The 23,684-nt window shown below is 51.8% G+C and overlaps 1 protein-coding gene across 1 annotated transcript; it reads right to left on the bottom strand.

Moving 5' to 3' along the window:
- Positions 1-227: 227 nt before the first annotated feature.
- On the bottom strand, positions 228-3,992 carry ATF4 (activating transcription factor 4). The gene is made up of 3 exons (XM_039497080.1): positions 3,609-3,992; positions 2,122-2,433; positions 228-1,164 (listed from the first exon to the last, which is right to left on the bottom strand). Exons 2-3 carry the CDS (start codon positions 2,336-2,338, stop codon positions 317-319), a joined length of 1,065 nt encoding a protein of 354 aa, XP_039353014.1. The 5' UTR covers positions 2,339-2,433; positions 3,609-3,992; the 3' UTR covers positions 228-316.
- Positions 3,993-23,684: the final 19,692 nt, after the last annotated feature.

Raw genomic sequence — 23,684 nt, 5'->3', positions numbered from 1 at the left:
AATTAGAAACTACTTGTCCTCCCCTCCAAACCCCTATCCCAGTTTGCTTGTATTCCCTGAATGCTACACCAGTAGCAGCTCTATACTGTGTAGTATCTCCATTCCATTAGCTAGTAAGTCCAGGAGACTACCAAACTCTTGGTTATAAAGACAGCCAGGAACTGTAGTGAGAAAAATTGGTCTAGTCTTTCAAATGCACCCCCCCCCCCAAACACACAAAAGGCAACTACTATTAAATAATTTATTAGGCAGTAATACACAACTTTTAGCATCAAGCTCTTATGTACATGCACATAAAACTTCTACTCTGACTACCCTATTCAGGGACTTTAGCTCTTTTGCCCTTGGCCTTGCGGACCTCTTCAATCAAATCTTTCAAATACTGGATTTCTTTGCTCAGGGAATCTGCCTTCTCCTTCAGTGCCTCATTCTTCTGCTCTAGCTCTCGGCACTCCCCAGACAGTGCCTCCTGTTCTGCCCGCTTCTTCTGCCGATAACGTGTGGCAGCTGTCTTATTCTGCTCCATCTTCTTCAGTTTCTTATCAGCTCTTTTTTCTCCCTTTACCTTTGCTGACACGATCTTCTCGGCAGGATGATCATATGGTTTGGGCCGCACAGATTCACAAATGGGGTCTGTGGCAAACTGGCTGTCAGTGAGAGATTCTACAGAGGTGGTTGGACTGTGTTGGGGGGTCCCCAGATAAGACTCTGGGCTCATGCATATTCCACTATCATCTGAGTGGGCTTCCTCCTCTTTCTCCAACTTGGGGACCACCACCACAAATGTGGTGGCTTCTGGCTTTCTGTCTCCTTCCAGTACATCAACTTCACTGCCTAGATCTAAACTAAAAGAATGGTCTGGAGTGGAAGTCAGGGACCCTGGGGAGAGGGGAAGAGACAGAAGGAGGGTGAGTGAGGCCACCTGATCTACTCCAATTGGAGATTCAGGGTGATGGATAATTGGGTCAGTTATCAGTGGAGGTTCCTTGGTGTCAATTTCCTGGGTAGGAGGGTCTAATAGATCACACGAGTCTTCCAACGTGGCCATGAGCTCGTCTGGAGAGACGGTGGCTTCCAAGTCATCCATTCCTAACAGGGCATCAAAGTCAAATTCCTTCAGATCCATCTTCTCCACCATCCAATCCATGCCTGAGAAGGCATCCTCTGCAACACAAGGAAACTTAATTACCATAAAAGTACAACAGTCTCATACACAATCAACTCAAGCCTTCTGAAAAAACTCCAGATACAAAATATTTTGCGTATTTTTTCCCCCTCCATCCATTCCCTCATTGCTAAATTTTTTCATATGCCAATTTGACAAATCTAGTACTTGCAGCAGATTCTGCCGCCATCACTTTCACACGTTCTGCACAGAAGAGGCCTGCTCAGGCCTAATTTTTAGGTCTGACCCAGACTGGACCCAAGCCCACTTAATCCTGAAAGGGTCAAATTATTTTCTAACCTAACCTCAATCCAGCACCACCACTGCTTCATGCCCAAGGGGTCAGCTCTCCTTTATCTGTCTCTTGTGGCATGAAGAGGCTGCATGCATCAGCAGCTTCGTGGCTCTAATCCTGCCACCCACTAGCATGTGAGAAACTCTGACATGCCACTCACTGTACTGTGGAATGAGGTTTTTGACAGAACCAAGAAGCTGCACCAACCTGACTCCAAGAGGATTGGGTTGTTTTTCTACTTGATACTTGTCATTTGTCTGGGATGGGTTACAGGGCTCTACTATACAGGACAAAATAACCATGAGAGTGACTTATGACATTCCATTTCGCTCTGGCTCCTCCAATCTCTACATTGGAATTGAAGTGTTCAAGGAGAGACTAAGAGATAAGTGAAAGCAAATGACAGCAACATTCCCACATCTTGTGGGATCCTTCCCCAAAGTATAGGCTTCTGAACCGTATGTGGAACATGGAGGAAGATGCTCTTGATTCTAAACAGACACAGCTGTTTCATCCACTTAAAGAGCTCACTGGTTAATTATAACAATGGCAGAATGTTAAGTGATATGCAAATACTTCCTGACAGGACACCTGATGTGAACACCTAATCTAAACTGATCCAAGCCAATATATTTCCTGTGTGAATAAAGTAATGCCTTACCCTGGCTGTTATCTGTGTTTTTGCCCAAACTATCCACAGCCAGCCAGTTGGAGGAGACTGCCTTAGCCTTGTCGCTGGAGAACCCATGCGAACAGAGGGGCTTGGCCACCTCCAGGTAGTCATCTAGAAGTCCTAGGCTTTCCTCAGCCACCAAAGACCACTGGTTGAAGGGGGATAGGAAACCCCCCAACAGCATCTCGTTGTTCAAGAGGTTCATCTTGGTCAAGTTTTAATGCTTTTTTGTCAAAGAGTGTAGATGAGTAGGTGTCTTTGTCAATTACAGCAATGCTGCTGTGAGGTGCTTTGAAAAACCTGGAGCAGAGATAAAAGATCATTTGTTATATAGCAGATGTAGCCATTTGTTTTTGATTTGACTTAAATACTGAATGTTCTCTACTAGTGTAAAAATGTTAATTTAAATAAAACAAAAAAATCCACTAGCAAAACCATGTTATGGAACACTAAGCAGACTAGGGTTGTTCCCCTTTTCAGGATCTCACTTTTCCTGTCAGACACATTCTTTGCATTTTGACCCTTTCCTGCCCGTCTCAGAATCCTATCCCCACAACAGTGCCACCTGGTAACTACTAAAATGGTGCTCATTAAATCTTAACAAAAGGGCCACTCAAGTTTCCTCATGACCAAATATGGTCATATCTACTGCTAGAGCCACACCCACCATTCCGCTTGACTCATGCGCCTATGCCAAGCTGCAGCCATTTCATGTTCCTGCCCGCGTGCCTCTTCCCCACCCTATAAATAGGCAGCCATTTTGTGTAGCCTGCCACGTTTCCACTGGGGCTACTCCCGACAGCAGCTGGCATCTAACAGATTAGAGCCTGCCCAGAATCCGCAGGGGCAGAGCGGCATTAAATAGCTTGGATTCCCAGCCAGTGACCAGGGAACGGAAACTCTTACTGCAAAGAGACAAAGGGGACATTTAAGGATGGCACGGGCTGTCGCCTGGAAACCCAGGCAGGGATAATAGTGGGGCACTTGGGTGAGAGGCTGAACGCGCATCCTCTGCGATTGCAGCCGCAGGATTCCGCCCGAGAGCAGAGCCCTGCGGACCCGCGCGCCTCCAGGGGCTCGGGGTGGAGAGGAGGCGAGACAGCGCGCGAGGCTCCAGACTCACGTGCCGACACTCCCCCTCCCCCATATCCAGGATGGACCGCTCCTGCCCTGCCTGTGAGGAATGGTTTCTTCCCGGGCTAAGAGGATCACAGGAATTCACCACCCCCCACATATACAGACGCAACTCGCTCTCCCCCCTAACAGGGGATAGAAACGCGCAATGGAACGTTCAGAACGTCTCGAGGGGACCGTACCAAACCCCCCCCACACACACATTTCCACCCTTCACGAGAGACTAACTCCCTCGCTACGGACTACACCATTCTCAGCCCCCACCTCCCGACCGGGCAGAAACCATTCGCCAACATGGGGGAGGCCTTCTCAGCTCCCTAGTCCCCCACCCCCGTACTCACGCCATGGTTGCAGACGCCGGGGATGGGCCGAGGACGCCGCTGCTGTTGCTGCGCCCGCTGCACTGGCCGATGCCGCTGCTGGCCCTGCCGCCCTTACGGAGCCATGGCGGCGGCGGCGTGGCTGGCCGGGTGGGTGGGTCCGAGCTGCGCCCACGCACACAACCTCACACAGCCCTAGACAGACAGATAATGAGAGGCCGCGTCCCGCGCTCCCCGTTTATATAGCGCCCGCCTTCTTGCGTCTAACAAAATGAGATCCGGTAATACTGTATCCTTCCGCCAGCTTCACCGCGCGCTCAAAACTGCCTGTGCGACTGGAAAGGCTCTGGGCCCAGCTGCCTTCCCCTGCCTGGCTAAAGACACCAAGTCTCTTGGTCTCGCACACGGCAGAGGTCGGGGCTAGCGAACACGCGGCAGAAGTAATACAGGGACTATATTATATGTCACACTGACACTATACCGCATTGTCTCGAAGTGACGTCACGCAGAGACAGGGGCGGGGCCTCACCGCGCCTCCGACTGAGCCTGGCCAGAAACGGGCTCCACGTGGGCTTGTAGAGCGCTGATTGGCTGATACCGCGCGTTCACGTGTGATGCGAGCTACCATTGGTTAGGGCGAGAGAAAGACGCAAATAGCGGGACCCGGAGATAGGGGAAGGAATGCGGGACTGGGCAGGGCCAGGAGGCCTGTGCGGAGGCCCGGGTGCTGCAACGTGCGCGGCCCTGACCGCCTTGCCGGCTCCCCCAATACCCCTACCCCCGCAGTGCCAGCTCTGCCCCCCCTGCCCCTCCTTCCCCTGCTGTGCCAACCCTGCCCCCCCACTGCCCCTCCTGTGCCAGCCCTGCCCCACTGCCCCTGCTGTGCCACCCCTGCCCCCCCACTGCCCCTCCTGCCCCTGCTGTGCCAGCTCTGCCCCCACTGCCCCTCCTGCCCCTGCTGTGCCAACCCTGCCCCACTGCCCCTCCTTCCCTGCTGTGCCCCCACTGCCCCTCCTGTGCCAGCCCTGCCCCCACTGCCCCTGCTGTGCCAACCCTGCCCCCACTGCCCCTCCTGCCCCTGCTGTGCCAGCTCTGCCCCTCCTGCCCCTGCTGTGCCAACCCTGCCCCCACTGCCCCTCCTTCCCTGCTGTGCCAACCCTGCCCCCACTGCCCCTCCTTCCCTGCTGTGCCAACCCTGCCCCCACTGCCCCTCCTTCCCCTGCTGTGCCAACCCTGCCCCTACTGCCCCTCCTGCCCCTGCTGTGCCAACCCTGCCCCCACTGCCCCTCCTGCCCCTGCTGTGCCAACCCTGCCCCCACTGCCCCTCCTGCCCCTGCTGTGCCAGCCCTGCCCCCCACTGCCCCTGCTGTGCCAGCCCTGCCCCACTCCCCTCCTGCCCCTGCTGTGCCAGCCCTGCCCCCACTGCCCCTCCTGCCCTGCTGTGCCAACCCTGCCCCCCACTGCCCCTCCTGCGCCAACCCTGCCCCCACTGCCCCTCCTGTGCCAGCCCTGCCCCCCACTGCCCCTCCTGCCCCTGCTGTGCCAGCCCTGCCCCCACTGCCCCTCCTGCCCCTGCTGTGCCAGCCCTGCCCCCCACTGCCCCTCCTGCCCCTGCTGTGCCCCCACTGCCCCTCCTGTGCCAGCCCTGCCCCCACTGCCCCTCCTGCCCCTGCTGTGCCAGCCCTGCCCCCCACTGCCCCTCCTTCCCCTGCTGTGCCAGCCCTGCCCCCACTGCCCCTCCTTCCCCTGCTGTGCCAGCCCTGCCCCCCACTGCCCCTCCTTCCCCTGCTGTGCCAGCCCTGCCCCCACTGCCCCTCTCCCTGCTGTGCCATCAATGCCCCCTGCTCTCCTACTGTCCCTCTCCCCAGTTTCATTGCTACCCCCAGCACGCCCCACTGTGCCAGCCCAGCCCACAGCACCACCCTACTTTCCCTTGATCCCTCTCCCTTCAATGCCAGCCCTCTCCCTCACTGTACCAGCCCGGCCCCAACCTTCCTTTGCTCCCCTGCTGCGCCAGCCTTGCCCCCGCTGCTCCTCTCTCACTTTGCCAGCCCTGCCCCCCAGTATCCTTGTTGCCCCTCTCCCCACTGTGCTGTCCTTCCCCCCACACACACTGCTTCTCGCTTCCCCTTGGCCCTCCCCTTCTCCTGCTGTGCCAGCCTTCCCCTCCAGTGCACCCTTCCTCCCCCTGCCATGCTAGCTTTGCCCCCCCTTTTGCTCCCCCATGGCCCCTTCCCCAGCTTGGCAGCCCTGCCCCCCCCCTTCCCTTGCTCGCCCATGGGCCCTCTCCCCACTGTGCCAGCCCTGTCCCCCACTTTCCTTGCTGACTCAGGTGTATTCAGTTATAATAAGATGTTTTTGCATACCACCAACCTTAGAACCTCAGCCTGGGCTCTGGGAGTCAAGCTGGGTTTTTGGCTGCTCAGGCATCATCAGGATGAAAGATTTTGCAGGACAAACTTGTGCCCTCAGCTACTTTTGGCAGCAGCTGTATTGTCTTCAAGTGATGGCCTTAGCAACACGGTGTTGAAGCCAATGGCCTTCATTGGGTTTGCACAGCTGTAACTCACTGGAACTTAGTAAACAATTTTACTGATAACCCACAAGGACAAATGCCTTCCGGCTCCCACACTCAGCCCTGCAGAGCCAGCACAAGAGCAACTAAGAGCAAGAAAGCAGTACAACCTTATCACTAAAGTCAGCATAAATTACTCTGAATGCTGAATGGAAAGGTACCATGTATACAAGGGATTTTTTTTTCTTTTAAGAGCAAAATAACATTTTGAGTCACTGGAGGGGAGAAATGGCCTCCATCTCAGACATCACAATAGCAGTTCAGTGATCCATGATGACTGTTCTGAAAAATGCGTCAAGGACCGAACTGAGCTTCACTGCGGAGAACAGAGGTAGGCACTGGCTTTCAAAGAAGCCAAACGGGGGATTGGATGGGTAGGTGGGTGGACATCAGTGCAGCATGGGGATTGGCTGAGGGGAAGACTTTCACATCCCCCAATCTCGACTGCCTCCCTCCCCCCTTAAGTGAAAATAAAAAGGTGATTGTAAAGCTGTCATTATAGCTAAATCAATGGAAAGTAAATACTCACCCTACCCTTCCTCTTGTAAAGATAATTATGGATTTCCATGAAAGGAGTCACTGTACATCTGAGCAAAAATCATATAAGCTGACATGAAATGTGCAACAAGGAACTTCACCCGGATTGGCCTGGTTTTTTATCTGCCTGATTTTCTTCTCTGTGCATGAAATTTGTACTGGTGAAAGGTTTCAGAGAGAAATCTTCCCTCTCTCCCCAGCAAAAAAAAAAAAAAAAGAACAAAAACAAAAAAACCCAAACCCCAGTCCTTGGTTAACTTCAAGGTTATTTCCTAGATGACCATAATACACCATCATTTATTAGATACTTGTATAAATAAGATATCATACAGAGTTCCATGTTAATTGTTAAACCACCCATTTGCCTTTGCACAGAACTTGCTGAACATTTCTCCTTTGTGGAGATAATTCATATCAGACAAAAGATTTTTTTTCCCCTTTAAGTAAAAATCCTTTGGTTGTTTTTTTCATTCATGGGAGAATGAAAACAATGTTTTCTAAGCTGAGAAATGCAGGAGTCTTTTCTCACCATTAACTCAAAAACCTCAGAACAAATACTTCCTAGTAGGTATGTGGCTCATATGCAGTGCGGTCAAGCCTGGTAAGTTTGGGAGAAATCATTTTTATGATAAGGTTTATACAATTATAAACAATTAAATAATTGATGTGCATGGTCAGTGAACACCTGCTAAAATGTGAACAGTTGGCTGCAGTGTTCTTGACTAAATATACTGTGAAGGGCACCTTAGAAATGCAGAGGTAAAACATGCACCTACAATACATGAACCCCAAGAGGATTCACAAGGCCCAAGGGTCTACTCTTGTGGAATTAATTGCAGGACAGAGGCCAGGTGACCTCAGAGCAGGGAGAACTGCCCCACATTCTTTAGCAGCCTACCAGGATGAGGGGCTACTACTACATTCATGAGGGAAAATTGTATTGTTGAGACATGTTCACGTGCTCAGTCTTCCAGAAGCAAAGAAAATAAAAGAAACTGATGGGCACAAGAACTGCACATCCCATGATTTTACGGTCTTTTTGCTATTTTACTAAAGTCCACAATTTTCTACAAATTCTACGTTAAAGTGTTCGGTTTTTTATCTTTTCCCTTTGGAAAGATTTGGGGCAGAGATTATCTTTTTGTTCCGTGTTTGCACAGTGCTCAGCACGTCCATGACTGGAGCTCCAAGATGCTACACTAACAATAATCATAATAAATAATGACAACAATGGGAAGTGATGTGCTGACTCTTTGATAACAACACTGCAGAAAACTCTCTGGCCAAACAATAGCAGCAGCTGGGACCACCTCACTGCAAAGCCTGCAATGGCAATTTAAAGAACATTACAAAAAGTGAAACAGTGATTTCTTTTTTCTTTAAACAAACACACACACAGTAAACATGCCAAACGCCATTCATGTCATTCATTTAAATATACAGACATTCAGGAAGTGAGAGTTAATGCTCCCATAGTAACCTTAACTCACACACACACACAGTACGGGCTGTATATACATATAATGTCCGGGGTCTGCATGGGGTGAGGTGGTGGAAACTGGGTGTGCCACAATGTAGGGTGGTGGGATGTACATCTTCCTTCCCCCAAGAAACAAAATGTATGTATCTAGCTCAAGACTTCCCTTTTCTGGAGCACTGTCCTAAGGGGCAGCCGCAGCGAGGGAGAATGGTTGGCAGTGCAGCTCTGTTGGTAGGGAGAAATGCATAGACGGGGCATGGAAGGAGGAAGTGGCAGAACCAATGTGGAGATTCAGGCCCAGATTTTCAAAGGGATTGAGACACCTACCTCTCAATTATTTCAGTGGGGGCTAGGCATCTAAATCCTTTTTAGAATTTGGGCCCCACAGCCCCCATGCAGAGGGCTTTGTGTGACACTAAGGGCTTGGCTACACTTACAAATTTGCAGCGCTGCAGCAGGGTGTGAAAACACACCCTCTGCAGCGCTGCAAATTGCGGCGCTACAAAGCGCCAGTGTAGTCAAAGCCCCAGCGCTGGGAGCCGCGCTCCCAGCACTGTCCATTATGCCCCACAGGGAGGTGGAGTACGGACAGCGCTGGGAGAGTTTTCTCCCAGCGCTGGCGCTTTGACTACACTTAGCGCTTCAAAGCGCTGCTGCGGCAGCGCTGCCGCGGCAGCGCTTTGAAGTTTAAGTGTAGCCATAGCCTAAGAATCCCACAATGCCAACTGGCAAAGGGTTCACTGTCATGTAATAGCAACTGCTATCAAGCCTGATAAACGCACTACACGTAACACATTGCTGTTACAGATTTATTGATAAAGAATGTAATGTAGGATGTCAAATGAAAGCTTATATCAGGGTGGTCATCATCAGGGCCACCCGGGGGGGGGGGGGCAAGAGGGGCAATTTGCCCCAGGCCCCACAGGGGCCCCCACGAGAGTTTTTCAGGGCCTCTGGAGCGGGGTCCTTCACTCACTCCAGGGGCCCCGGAAAACTCTCGCAGGGCCCAGGGCCCCGGAGCTTCTTCCGCTCCATGTCTTCAGCGGCGGGAGGTCCTTCCGCCCCAGGAATTACCGCCAAAGACCTGGCACTTCGGCGGCGGCTCCCACTTCAGTGGTAATTCGGCGGCTGGGGGGCCCCGCCACGGGTCTTCTGGGCACTTCAGCGGTGGGTCCCGGAGCGGAAGGACCCCCCCACCGCTGAATTACTGCCAAAGCAGGGGCCCCCTGCCACCAAAGACCCCAGGCCACCTGAATCCTCTGGGCGGCCCTGGTCATCATAAGATTTGCAAGATGTAGGTACAGGCATTATTCAAGAAGCTGTATGTATGTATTAAACTATGTAACTATGTTTAAACTGGGTAACCAGGTAGGGTAGATAAACAGTTTTTTCCCAGGACAAAGGAATGTTGATTTACCTGTCTGCCTACAGCGCTGATGTAAATCCAGCATTGTGTAAATCAGCACAAAGCAAACTTCCCTTGCATACTAATTCAACAGGAAAAACAAGTTAACAGGAGAATGAGAGACAATATGACCTCAACACACTAAAGAACAAATAGCAGGGGAGAAGAACTTCAAAGGTTGTCAAGTATCAGAGGGGTAGCCGTGTTAGTCTGGTTCTGTAGAAGCAGCAAAGAATCCTGTGGCACCTTATAGATTAACAGACGTTTTGGAGCATGAGCTTTCGTGGGTGAATACCCACTTCTTCAGATGCATCCGAAGAAGTGGGTATTCACCCACGAAAGCTCATGCTGCAAAACCTCTGTTAGCCTATAAGGTGCCACAGGATTCTTTGCTGCTTCAAAGGTTGTCTGGACTATAAGGAGGTGGAAAGGAAGCCCCTTAGTGGTGCATCACTGAAGAAGCAAAAAGGACTGCTCTTTTCATATCCATGAAACCTGGATTCTGGCGATGTGGTTGGTGAATGGGTGAATGCCTTTGATGCTTTAATTTGGACACAGTTTTTAGCCTGCTAAAGTTATGTTCAGTGTCACAGAAACATGTTATACTTTTGTTTTATTTGTTACCATCTCTGTTTCTATTACCTTTACTCGGTATTCTCTATTTTTGTTCATAAACTTCTCTTTCTTTTATCGTAAGTGTGAATTAAGTAAGCTGGTGTGTACACTGTTTCTCTGGAGGCAGCTGATTTGGTAATTACTGCTAGTATCCAATGAAAAGGGCTGGACACCACGGGCAGCCAAGCTCATCAAAGGGGCTCAGAGACCGGGGTGCACCAAGAGTTACCTGCAAGGCAAAGTAAAGGCTGGTAAATTCCTGAGAAGTTTGTCTGGGGTGGCTAACGGACTGGAGAGACAAGCTAGCCTGGGCAGAGGGGTAACAAGGTCACCCATAGTTCTGGGAGCCCCAAGAAAGTGTCATTGTGGTCTGCTGCAGATGCCCCAGTATTATTTTGGATCCATGCAGAATCTGCCATGTGTGTCTGGGGGCAGATCTGGGAGAGGGCAAATCTTGCCCCCCAGGGCAAACTAGGGGGTATCCAGGAGGGGATCCCCCACCCTGAAGGAGAAAATAATGTGCTTAGCACTCCTTAGTCTAGGCCAGGGGTGGGCAAACATTTTGGCTTGAGGGCCACATTGGGGTTGCAAAACTGTATGGAGGGCCAGGTAGGGAAGGCTCTGCCTCCCCAAACAGCCTGGCCCCTGCCCCCTATCCGACCCCTCCCACTTCCCACCCCCTGACTGCCCCCCTCAGAACCTCCGACCCATCCAACCTCCCCTGCTCCTTGTCCTTTAACTGCCCCCTCCCGAGACCCCCCCGACCCTAACCGCCCCCCCGGGACCCCACCTCCTATCCAAACCCCCGGCTCCCAGTCCCCTGACTGCTCTTACCCCTATCCACACCCCCACCCCTTGACAGGACCCCCCACCTATCCAACCCCCCAGGTCCCCGTCCCCTGACCCCTATCCACACCCCTGCCCCCTGAAAGGCCCCCCAGGGACTCCCACGCTTATCCACCCCCCAGAACCTCTGCCCCCTCCAAGCACCCCCTGCTTCCTGTCCCCTGCCTGCCCCCCAGGATTCCCCACCCCATCCAACCCCCTGGCCCTGGTCCCCTTACCAAGCTGCTCAGAGCAGCATGTCTGGCAGCTCTGCCACCCGGCCGGAGCCAGACACATTCCCATGCTGCTCGGCAGGAGGTCGCAGCCCTTCCACCCAGAGTGCTGCCCAGTGCCCATGCTGCGGCCTGGCTGTGGGGGAGGGGCCGGGAGCTAGCTTCCCCCGGCTGGGAGCTCAAGGGCCAGGCAGGATGGTCCTGCGGGCCGGATGTGGCCTGCAGGTCGTTGTTTGCCCACCTCTGGTCTAGGCAATGCCAATAGAAGTTCTGCCAATGTAAGGCTTGCTGAAAGGGGATCTGAAAGCACTTTTACACTAAACTTGAAGTTAGCTGGAAAACTCCTTCCCAATTTCTAGGGAAACTACCATAAAACAAAAAAAGTCAAGCCAAATCCTCTTAATGCTCAGTTGTCATCAATTCCTTCTCTGACACGCAATATGAACATTCAGAGATATCAGATGTTATCTTTTTTCCTGAAATCTTAGTCAACCCTCATGGTTTGCTTTGCAGGTTCAGGACTTCTCAACTTATCATTAGATTGATTAGTAAATATATATAATTAAGGATCAAACCACATACAATATGATTTTGTCATCTACAAATAAATAAAAGTTAACCACAAGCTGCAACTATATAATTTTGGATTAATTCACCATATTTGCTATGCCCACAAATTCTTTCATAAATCATCCATTGCTTAACCACCCACTCACTGCCCTACATTTCCCATTTCTGTTATGTAAATTTAATTTAAACATTAAAGTAAAAAAAGATTAAATTACATTTACAGATTAAAGTTTAATTCTTAGAAAGAGAGGGGAAATACTCCTGGTTGTCCATCTAAATTTTTCCATACTGAACTGATCTGGATTATCTGGACACGTTCATTGATAACCCACAATCTGTAAAACAGTTAGTTTTCCGTATCAGCCATTTGGTAACCAACTGGCACAAGCAAAAAGTTGTGCCGGTTTCTTAGTGGGAAGGGTCTTTCAATGTTACACATCTTGCCCAAACATGAGTTTCCCTAGCAAAGCCACAGCTGGCAGCAAATAATGTTTAGCAAATGAGGGGGTTTCCCAGCCTTCAATTTCCTTTTTTTGCTTGTGCCTAGCGATCCAGATTGCTCTGCATCAGTGACCTGTCCTCTTCTAAGTCATTGGTGAAAATATTAAATCTCTGGCTTGATGATGATTCCGTTTACAATTACATTTTGCAACCTACCAGTTAGCCAGTTTTGAATCCATTTTACATGTGCTGTTAATTTTGTATCATGCAGTTTTTTTAACCAAAGTGTCATTTCGGTCCAAAAGTGTGATTAAGCGGCATGCTGTATTGCTACAACTGCTGCTTGACTTACTGCTTTCACCTTGTCATATCACAGGGCCTCAGTTAGTCTTGATAAGGTAAACAATCAGGAGCCTAAAAAAAAACAGACGGTTACTCACCGTAGTAACTGTTGTTCTTCGAGATGTGTTGCTCCTATCCATTCCAGTTAGGTGTGCGCGCCGTGCGTGCACGGCTCTTCGGAAGACTTTTACCCTAGCAACACTCGGTGGGTCGGCTGGGCGCCCCCTGGAGTGGCGCCGCTATAGCGCAGGATATATACCCCTGCCAACCCATCCGCTCCTCAGTTCCTTCTTGCCGGCTACTCCGACAGTGGGGAAGGAGGGCGGGTCTGGAATGGATAGGAGCAACACATCTCGAAGAACAACAGTTACTACAGTGAGTAACCGTCTGTTCTTCTTCGAGTGATTGCTCCTATGCATTCCAGTTAGGTGATTCCCAAGCCTTATGTAGGCGGTGGGGTCGGAGCTAGATGCTGCAGAATGCAAACTTCTGTGCCAAAGGCTGCATCATCTCTGGACACTTGGGCCAATGAGGCAAAGGTGTGTACTAGCTGCACGACACATCCCCTGAAAGGGTATGTGGGCCAAGAAGGCAGCAGGGAAGCCTGAGCCCTGGTGGAATGTGCAGTAAGGTGGCTCCATGGAACATGGGCTAAACACAGGAGGCGCAGATGCACCAGTCATCGAAGATGAAATCCTCTAGGAGGAGACAGGTATGTCCCTCGTCCGGTATGCCAGTACGATGAAGATTCGGGGGCGTTACGCAAGGGCTTTGTCCGCTCGATATAGATTGCGGACGCCCTACGGACGTCTAGGGAGGGCAATTGTTGCTCTCCTTGCGATGAGTGTGGCTTCGGAAAGAAGACCGGAAGGAAGCTATCCTGGATGATATGAGAGGCTGACACCACCTTTAGGGAGGAAGGCCGGACACGTTGACAACTGCACTTGTCCTTGAGAGACACAGTATACCGTGGGTCCATCGCGAGCGCCTGAAGCTCGGAGACTCGTCTGGCCGATGGAAAGGCGACAAAGACTGTCTTCCAGGACAGGTATGCCAGCGAGCACGTCGTCAGTGTCCCGAATGGGCAATCATAAAACTGGCGAGAACCAGGTTGAAGACCCAGGTTGTGGCGGGGGCCAACCGGGGGGGGAGGGTATAACGCTCCAAGTCCTTGAGGAATCTAGAAACCACAAGGCGTAAGAATACGGAGCGGCCACTCCCCGCTGGGTGGAAGGGAGAGATGGCTGCCAAGAGTGCCCTTAATGAGGGCCGCGCCATGTGCTGCTGTTTGAGACCAGAGGTAGTCCAAGACGGACTGGATCGGGACCTCGGCGGGAGAAACATTGTGCGTTTCGTAGCAGCAGGAGAAACGCTTCCACTCTGCCAGATACGTTAACCGAGTGGAGGATCTCCTATCACCCAGGAGAAACCTACAGAGCCAAGGCAGAACAATGAAATTCGGATCGGTTTAGCCCCACAGCAGCCCTGCTGTGAGGTGCAGGGATTACCAGTCTGGGTGGTGAAGCTTGCTGCGATCCCGTGAAATGGGGTCTGGGCCAAGAGGTAGGGAAATAGGGTTGGCTACCGACAGGGGTAGCGACCTGGTGTACCAGTGCTGCCTGGGATACGCTGGAGCGATCATGATCAGGTGCGCTCTGCCCCTGCGGAGTTTTAGCAGGGCCCTGCAAGCCAGCGGGAACGGTGGAAATTGGACAGCCGATGGCTCATCCACGGCATCAGAAACCTCTCCAAGACTGAGCCCGGGGAGAGGTCTTGGAATGAGGAGGACTTCTCTCTGTTTTCGCTCTCGCGGGAGCGAAGAGGGCTATGCGGGGAAAGACCCACTTCCGAAAAACGGAATGGATACCGTCCGGAGGGAACGACCACTTGTGAGACCGGAAGGATCTGCTGAGGCGATCCGCCAGCTGAAAAGCCTGGCATACAAGGCAGACTGCTCCCAGCTCTCGGACACTGATGCGCAAGGCCAGCTCTTGGGCCGACCAAAGGCCGTGAGTGCGAAGCTGACCCAGGTGAGCACGCAGCCGAGAGATGGGGTGTCCGTCATGAGGGACCCCGAGGGGTGAATGGAACAGCATCCCTGGATACACCAGGGAGGGCACTGACTCTCGGTCGAGGGAGCCTAGGATGCTCAGGGGGAACGAGACGACCAGGGTGGTATCTCTGCCCGGGTGGTACACCAAGGTGAGCCACGATTGGAGTGGACAGAGGCGAAGCCTGGCATGTTTGGAAACAAACGCGCAGACAGCCATGTGACTCAGGAAACCTAGGCCTGGGCGAGCCAAAGTTGTCGGGAAGGTCCGTAGACCTTGTACAATTGTTACCACCGCATGAAACCAAGGCTGAGGTAAGCAGGCTCTGGTGAGATTGGAGTCCAGGGTGGCTCCAATGAATTCTATTCCCTGTGTGGGAACCAGAGTGGAATTTACCATTGATGATCAGGCCTACACACCGGAATAGGTCCGTGTCGATGCCCACAGGACTGGTACTTGGGCTCGGAGGTCCCTCGAACGAGCCAATGTGGAAGAGAAATGGGGACATGAAAATACGCGCCCGTCATATCGAGGGCGGCATACAGTCTCCGGGATCCAAGGGTGGGATGACGGTCCCCCTGGGAGCCATGCGGAACCTATCCGCAGCGTGAACTTGTTGAGGACCCACAGGTCTAGGATATGTCTGAGACCTCCCTTCGCCTAGGGGATTAGGTTTTGTCCCTAGGCACCTCCTGTATAGCTCCGATGAAGAGGAGCGTCCGCACCTGTTGCAAGAGGAATCGCTCATGAGAGGGGTCCCTAAGAGGGACGAGGATGGTTAAAAGGACCTTAACCTTGAGGGCCTGATTGACGCCCACGACCGCATAAGTGACGCCTGCTGGCAAAGTCTTGTCTTTGTCTAGGCGCAGGGTAAGAGCGATGAGGCTGGGGACGGAAAGGTCGGCGCTAAGCACCGGCGTGTGCATGCTAATAGAGAGCGGAAAGTGACCCTGCTGCCCTTCAGGGTTTGCAGCCTAGGGCCAGCTTTCTCAGAGAACAGGCCTTTGCCAGTGCAGGGCAAGTCCTGTATAGTGGACAGCAGCTGCGAGGGAAGGCTCGATAACCGGATCCAGGAAATGCGCCTCGTGGCCACACCCGAGGCCAGGGTCGTGGCAGCGAAGTCAGCTGCATCCAACTAGGCCTGGAGGGAAGCTCTATCCAGCTTCTTCCTTCGATCCAGGAGGGCATCGAACTCTTGACGTGAGTTCTGAAGAACCGACTCTGTAAAGTTGCCCACCGCCACCCGTAGTAGCGGCTAAGCAGGGCTTGCTAGTTTGCTACACAAAGTGGCAGGGCCCCCGCCAAGTACCTCGTACGGCCCCGTAAGACCAGTCGCCTAGCCCCCTAGGATTTAGGAGCTGGTGCCTGCTGGCCATGGTGGTCCATCCCAGTGAGGGACTGGAGAACAAGGGAGCGGGGGGGGGTGTTAGCTGTACCTAGGTACTCGTACCCCCTGGATGATGCTATGCACTTGCATTCCAATCAGAGGAGGGCCCGAGGAGTATGTTCCTGCCCCCGCCTCAGCTGGGGAGGAGGAAGAAGAAAGGCCAGGGACAAGCGGGTCCTGTGTGGGCTCGCACTCCTGGACAACCTCCTGATCCGGTGGGATCTGGGAGCCCGGTGGCTGAACCAGGGCTTGCTCCGTACTGGTCGCAGGGGGACGGCTAATTGCCGCCTCTGGCACCCAGAGCTCCGACGGAACGGAGCAAGATGGGAGCACCGGTATGCCTCTGGCGTGGCAGTACGGCCATGGTGACTAGAAGGACCTCTGATAGGTCTCCTGGAAGACTCTGGAGGGCACATCGGAAAAGAGAGTACTGCGCATATGAAGTGTCCGCACGTGGCAACACTGATGCGTGACTGGGTGGCCCTGAAGGAGCTGAAGAGCCTTTGGTAGAGTCTCCTTCTCTAACTGACGTCGCTCGACTCGGCACCGGGGATCGGCACCGGGAGACATACCGGTACCGAGAACGAGACCTGCCACCGGAGCTGTGCTGGGCGGTCGACCGAGAGCGCGAGGCTCGACGTTCAGGAGTGGGTACGGGAGTCTCGGTGCCTGGGGCGGTGCCGGGAGTGGGATCGGTGCCGAATGTACCGGGCCAGCGAACGTGATGCTGGCCGGTGCCGCGAGTACTAAAGGTACCGCAATGGAGAACGGTGCCGAGACCACGAGCGGCGTCGGGACCTCGATTGGTGACGGGACCGAGAACGTCTGCGGGACCGCGATCGGGGACGGTGCTGCTCTGCGGTGCCGACGCAGGGTGGCGTGAGCAAGACAGGCTCGCCAAAAGACCATATAACCCGCACCGGCGATGTCGGGGGTTAAGCAGCGCAGGCTCTGCCCTTGCCATCAACTCCCTCGCTGTGGAAATGTTCCCAGCGTGGAGGGAATAGTGAGCTCGACCACAGCTCGCGCCGGGGAGCATTCAGGTGTTGGACTCGACGGCTCTTGCGAGGCCGTAGTCTACGGTGCTGATACTGTCGGTGCCGTAGCAGTCACCGGTGCCGGGCAGCCCGACGTAGTAGAGCGCTCGGGCTGCGGAGCGGGCCGCTCGGACGCCGCTGAAAAGCGAGCTCGACCACGGTTCGTACCGGGGAGCTTTCCAGCACCGGACTCAACAGCTCTTGCCTGGCCGGAGGTAACGGTGTGGATACTGTCGGTGCCGCGGCAGACATCGGTGCCGGGTGATCCGACTGAGCATAGCACTCGGCTGCGGAGCAGGCGGCTCGGACGCAGCTTCATAACGAGCTCGACCACGGTCCGTACCGGGGAGCTCTCCAGCACCGGACTCGACGGCTCTTGCCTGGCCGGAGTTAATGGTGCGGATATTGTCGGTGCCGCGGCAGACATCGGTGCCGGGCGATCCGACTGAGCATAGCGCTCGGCTGCGGAGCAGGCGGCTCGGACGCAGCAAGTATATTGTGCCTCTTCATCCTCCAGGAGAGGGAACCATGCCGAGTGGACGTCGGAGTCAGCGAGGGCCAGTGCCGGGAGGCCTTGGCAGCACCGGGGAACCGGTGCCGAGGGAGCGCTCCTTGAAGACTAACCAGCGCTCGGCGCCGAGAGCGGAGGAGCAAGAGCTGCCTCCCTCAGGAGCTGTTTGAGACGAGAAAGTCCCACGCCCCTTTGTTCTAGGATCAAAGGCCCCGCGAATGCGGCACTTATCTGTCAGTTGAGAATCCTCGAGGCACTTAGGAGAGGATCTCTTGTCGGCAATGGCTTGTGGCCGGCCGAGCATTGTAAAACCCTGTGGACCGGGCATCGGACCCGGCACCTGGTGAGGGGAAGGGGATAAACCCCGAACCCCTGAAAATAAATCCTATACTACAAACAAATAAAGTTAACTACAACTATAAACTATACACTAAACGAGAGAAACTACGAGTAGCTAGGGAGGTGGAGGTCAGCTAAGCTGCGCTCCACTGTTCTAACGGCCGTCACGGGCGGAAAGAAGGAACTGAGGAGCGGATGGGTCGGCAGGGGTATATATCCTGCGCTATAGCGGCGCCACTCCAGGGGGCGCCCAGCCAACCCACCGAGTGTTGCTAGGGTAAAAGTCTTCCGAAGAGCCGTGCACGCGCGGCGCGCACACCTAACTGGAATGCATAGGAGCAATCACTCGAAGAAGAAGAATAAATATGTAGTTCGGATAACATGAAAGTGGTTCCTGCATCTGAAGTAATAACTAGACCCTGGGTTAAATAAACTCAAGAGGCTGAAGGCATTAATATAAGGCTAGGGTGCCATTACTACCAAACAGTGCTGCTTCTAATGGCCATCAGTCCCCCTTCATTTAAATGGAGTGGGGAGCAGGTGATTGAGCATTCCAAATCTTGAAGCAGTGTGCTCCTACAGAGTGTCATGGGACACCCAGGGAATCAGGGTTGCTAATTTCTCATCTTTTTTTCATGTGTCCTTGGTCTGTTTTTTTTATTTATTTTTTAATCCACTGGAGTGGCAGTATTGCTGTTGCCAGTGTAGGTCCAGATCCTGCAAGGTGCTGAGCATCATGGGTGTCAAGGGCACACAGCACCTTGTAGCACTGAACCCATTGCAATCAGGGGGCTAACAGGAAGAGTACTACTCCCTAGTCACCCCTTCAGAGGGGTGAAGAATCTACCAGTGCAAGGGGATGTGAAGATTGATAGGTGGGGAATGAAGTGGCAGACAAGAGGGTTAAACTGGACTGAAGTCAACAGGGATTATGAACAAATAGCTACAGTTTTAAAAACCCATACTAATTCTGCCACTTTCAGCCCCAGCAATCTATTTATACTCGGAAGGCTGTTCATCAAGACCATGGCTAGAATTTCTTTTTAAAAGGAAACTTAGATTAGCAATACTTCATTATGGGAGTCCGTGACATTGAACCAGTCAATCGGACTTTTGGGTTTTAGAGTAATTTTGTTAAAAACCGCCCTCTGCACTAGCATTTAGGAAGGATTAAGACACTGCTTAATTTGCGCCAGGGCTGAGCCCCAGCAGCGCTAGGCTTGGCAGTTCATAGCCCCAGCACCTCTGGGCTTGCCATATCAGTTATGAAAGTAAACAAATTGCTTGAGCCCCAGCATCTCTTTTATTACAAATTAAGCACTAGATTAAGAGCAGCAAAGAATCCTGTGGCACCTTATAGACTAACAGATGTTTTGCAGCATGAGCTTTCGTGGGTGAATACCCACTTCATTCACCCACGAAAGCTCATGCTGCAAAACATCTGTTAGTCTATAAGGTGCCACAGGATTCTTTGCTGCTTCTACAGAACCAGACTAACACGGCTACCCCTCTGATACTAGATTAAGAGCATGAGAAGTTTAAATTTTCTAAACCAAGCCATTTTTTTCATTCTGGTTAGACACTTCATAAAGAAGAACCATTCCAAATGTTCACTGCCCTACAGCTCCGCTTCATCAACTTGTTTCAAACCTTTGAAATTTTTTAAAGATTATAATACTTGATGTTGTAGTATAAGGATTTTATTAGCACGGTTGGAATGTTCACCTAACTCACTTCTGGCTATGTCACTTGTGAGTAATGCAGATCATCTCAGATGAATGGCAATACAACCTTTACATCCTGCCAGCTTTGATTCCGCATATGCCATAGATGTTATAGAAAAACTATTCTAAGACAATTTAAAAACATTGTTGGGATTGTTTCTTGTCTCCCTGTAGCTATAGAGTCAGGAGCCTTCATTATCATGAGCCCAGCTGAGCAGGGCTGAAAGACAGCTATTTCAATAAAAGTAAAACACCTCTAATATAATGTTTGGTTCCTAAAAAAGCCTTTAAGGGCCCTTTCAGAGCTACAAATGAGAGCTGGGGTCCATGGGAAAGAGCGCAAATCTTCCACCTGTAGATCTTTACAACCGGGAAATATTAGTTGTAACATCTTGACATTGTAAGATCTTGAAAATATTTTCCTGGCCCATCCTGAGATTCTTGAATCTTGCCCATCACCACAGGCCAGGATAATTTTGGGAGGGAAATTGCCCATTTGAGAGAGGAAGGATGGTTCAGTGGTTAGAACACTGGCCTAGGATGTGGGTTCAATTCCCAGCTCTGCCATGACCTTGGGTAAGTCATTTAGCCTCTCTAGGTACATCTACTCTGCAATAAAAAAAATCTGTGGCACCGAGTCTGAGCCTGGGTTAACTCACAGGCTCGCAGGACTCAAGGCTACAGGGCTCAAAACTGCAGCATAGGCACTCAGACTGGAGCCCGGACTCTCAAACCTACCCACCTCGCAGGGTTTCAGAGACCAGGTTCCAGCCTGAGCCCGAACATCTACACTGCAATTTTTAGCCCCAGGAACCTGAGTCAGCTAACCCGCACTAGCCATGTCCGTGCTGCAGGTCTTTTATTGCAGCATTGACATACTATCTCTGCCTCAGTTCCCCCTCTGTAGAACAGGGATAATATTTCTTCCCTGCCTCACAGTGATGTTGTGAAAATGAATACATTAAAGAGTGTGAAGCACTTTGGAATCTACTGATGAAAAACACTGTCTAAGAAATAGGCATGATTATTATTTCAGGAGGAGGAAACACTGCTCCAATGGACTGATTTTTAAAAAAGGCAGCTCCCTTGGGATTGGAGATGTGTGAGTAAATCCTGGAGAAAGATTAGTAGGCAGAGGGCAAATGAGGTGGTCAAATGTGTACGACACAAACATTTTTCACATGGCTATCATCTCCATAGGTCAGGTATGTGTCTCCTCTGGTCTAAGACTAAGCTATAGAATGGTGAAGCCAAAATTAGTATAAATTAAAAATTAAGCTTGGTTCCATTTCACTGTGAGGCCATGGCGATGTGCCCATCATCTACTGGAATATGGACAGTTTCTCCCAAAATGGTCATTCCCACAACTGCCCAGCTGAGGCACCTAGGTTTTTCTGATGGGAGGAACCTCTCCTCTAAGGATGAGAGAGAAGTTCAGTCTTCATTGACTATTCAGTCCTTGGTCTCTCTCCTGAGACTGTCAGCAATGTCTGTTAGTGTCAATGAAGTGTTTTTTTTTAATGTGAGCAAAGATCCCCACAGGAATGGGATTGAGATACCCAACAATTCATTTCACATAGATGCTCAAATGTTCCGATAGTAATGATCTTCCAGCACAACTAGGCTAGACTGGAATCTAAGACCTGAAGCTGAAATATGCCGTGTCCCATTCCTCCACTCCACATATCCTCCTAATTGATTTAGGGTATGTCTACACAGGGATTACAAAAACTTGTGGCTGGCCTGGGTCAGCTGACATGGACTTGTGGGGCTCAGGCTCCGGATTGAAAAATTGCTGTGTGGACATTTGGAGGAGGGTCCCTGAGCTCAGGCTTCAGCCTGAGCCAGAACATCTACACAGCAATTTTTAGCCCTGCAGCCTGAGTCCCATGAGCCCAAGTCAGCTGCTCCGAGCAAGCCACAGCCATGCTCCAGGTCTTTTATCCCTGTATTGATGTTGAAAGCACAGTATGTACTACTTGCGTCTATGCAATTCAAAAGCAAAAATAAAATCATTAAACAATTAAGCCAGTTACACTCTCAAGACTATACTTCAGCATGTGGAATCTTGTACAAAAAATAGCTACTTACCTTTTAAAAAGGGCAGCCCAGCATGCTGAACCTAGCTCCTTTGCTCCATATTCTGCACTAGCAGCCTATTTATTATCTACAAAACTCACAGTGGCCCCCTCACTCTATGCCCCCCTGCAGCAGCAGCTACATCCCACCAAGAGGTTGCAGGGCCGCCCAGAGGATTCGGGGGGCCTGGGGTCTTCGGCAGCGGGGGCCCCCCACCGCCGAATTGCCGCTGAAGACCCAGCACTTTGTGGGTTCCTGGGCGGAAGGACCCCTTGCTGCGGGTCTTCGGGGCACTTCGGTGGTGGGTCCCGGAGCGGAAGGACCCCCCACCGCCGAATTGCCACCGAAGACCCGGAGCGCAAGAAGCTCTGGGGCCCCCAGAGCAAGTGAAGGACCCCGCTCCAGGGCCCCCGAAAAACTCTCATGGGGGCCTCTGCACGGCCCGGGGCAAATCGCCCCAGTTGCCCCCCCCCTCTGGGCAGCCCTGAGAGGTTGTCTTCAACGCTGCACTCCAGGAGGCAAGCTGCAAGCCATTTCTGATGGACGGCCCTTGGCTTTGGAGAGAGCATCTCGCTTTGAGCAGCTCACCTTTTTGGGGGCTGACTTACTGCTTGGGAAAGTGTGGAAGGCAACGTCTAACACTGCTTATGAAGCAAGTCCAGCACAGTGATGGGGGCAGGGACACAACTGCCTTTCCGGCACTCAGCAAGGAAACTGTTGCTGGGACACTGGATTGCACGAACTGATTCCATCTCTTATCCTTGCAACGGTGCAGCTAGCACATCTACATACACTTTACAACCCCTGAACCAGTGCAGTCAGAGATTCTGAAAGCAATCCTCCTCCAGTGCCCAGTCCCACAGAAGCAGGGCTTGTCGGCACTTACCCATTACAAAGCACTGCATTGTGGGATGAGTTAGGAGGAAGGAGTCAATTGCTGTAACTATGATGCTTGTGACTTCCTGTCCAGGCTGGGAAGAAATCATTGTAGACTGCACCAGCTCAGCCAGACCTGAGCTAGAGACTTTCTCCCAGATATTGCTGCCAATTATTACAAGAAATGCTGGGACAGCTGTTATGCCTGGATGCCAGGTGTTAAATTCCAAGATGTGGCAAGCTCCAGGCTTTCAGGGCCAGTGTGCTTGAGGGTCACATCGGAAGTAGACTTCATTGGGGCAGGCTGCACAAAAACTGCTTCTATAAAGGCACCAGTCAGCCCCAAATAAAGGCTTGATCTTGCTCATTCTCTTTCCTTCACTGAAACCAGGCTGCCAAAAAACCCAAACAAACTGGGAAACCTTTACAATTGCAACTCCCTTTTTAATATGTTTAAAAAAAAAATGTACTGACCATAAAAAAAACTAATATTCCTTTCCCTCAAGTAAACTAAGCACTTAATCACAGGTGCCTCTCATGTGGTGTGAAGCTTATGGAGCAGTCTCTATACCTTGGTGCAGGGTCCCAGAATCAGGTTGATGGGAGATTGGTATAATCTGTAAAAGATGGCATCTTTTCATGTCCAACACTCCCCGCATTCCCAGCAATGAACCAATATTCACATGGGCCAATGGCAAGAGGTCTTCCCTACTGTGCCACTGCCAGCATGACCCTTAGCTAGCAGTTGTATCTGGCAGGGGGAAGAATATGAGATAAATGGCATGTAGAGAGAAAGAAGTCATTGAGGAATGGTGCAGGTCAGAACTGGAAAGTGAAGATCAAAAGAGAGAAACCCCTTGAAGCATGTGAAACCACATTAAACAGAAGCAGAGGTGCCCGCGAAGGGGCATGAGCTTTCACTGCCACTTCAGAGAAACTGAAGGAGACAACTCCCTAAGGAGTCCTTCTCATGTGACTCATGTATGCAGGCTGCCAGGGGCAATGGTGTCGCAATGCATTGATCATTGCTCTCTCATGGACAATTGAACATAAGAACGGCCATACTGGGT

This window comes from Mauremys reevesii, linkage group 1, assembly GCF_016161935.1.
Source record: "Mauremys reevesii isolate NIE-2019 linkage group 1, ASM1616193v1, whole genome shotgun sequence".
Lineage (NCBI taxonomy): Eukaryota > Metazoa > Chordata > Testudines > Geoemydidae > Mauremys > Mauremys reevesii.
This window is presented reverse-complemented; position numbering and strand designations above follow the sequence as displayed.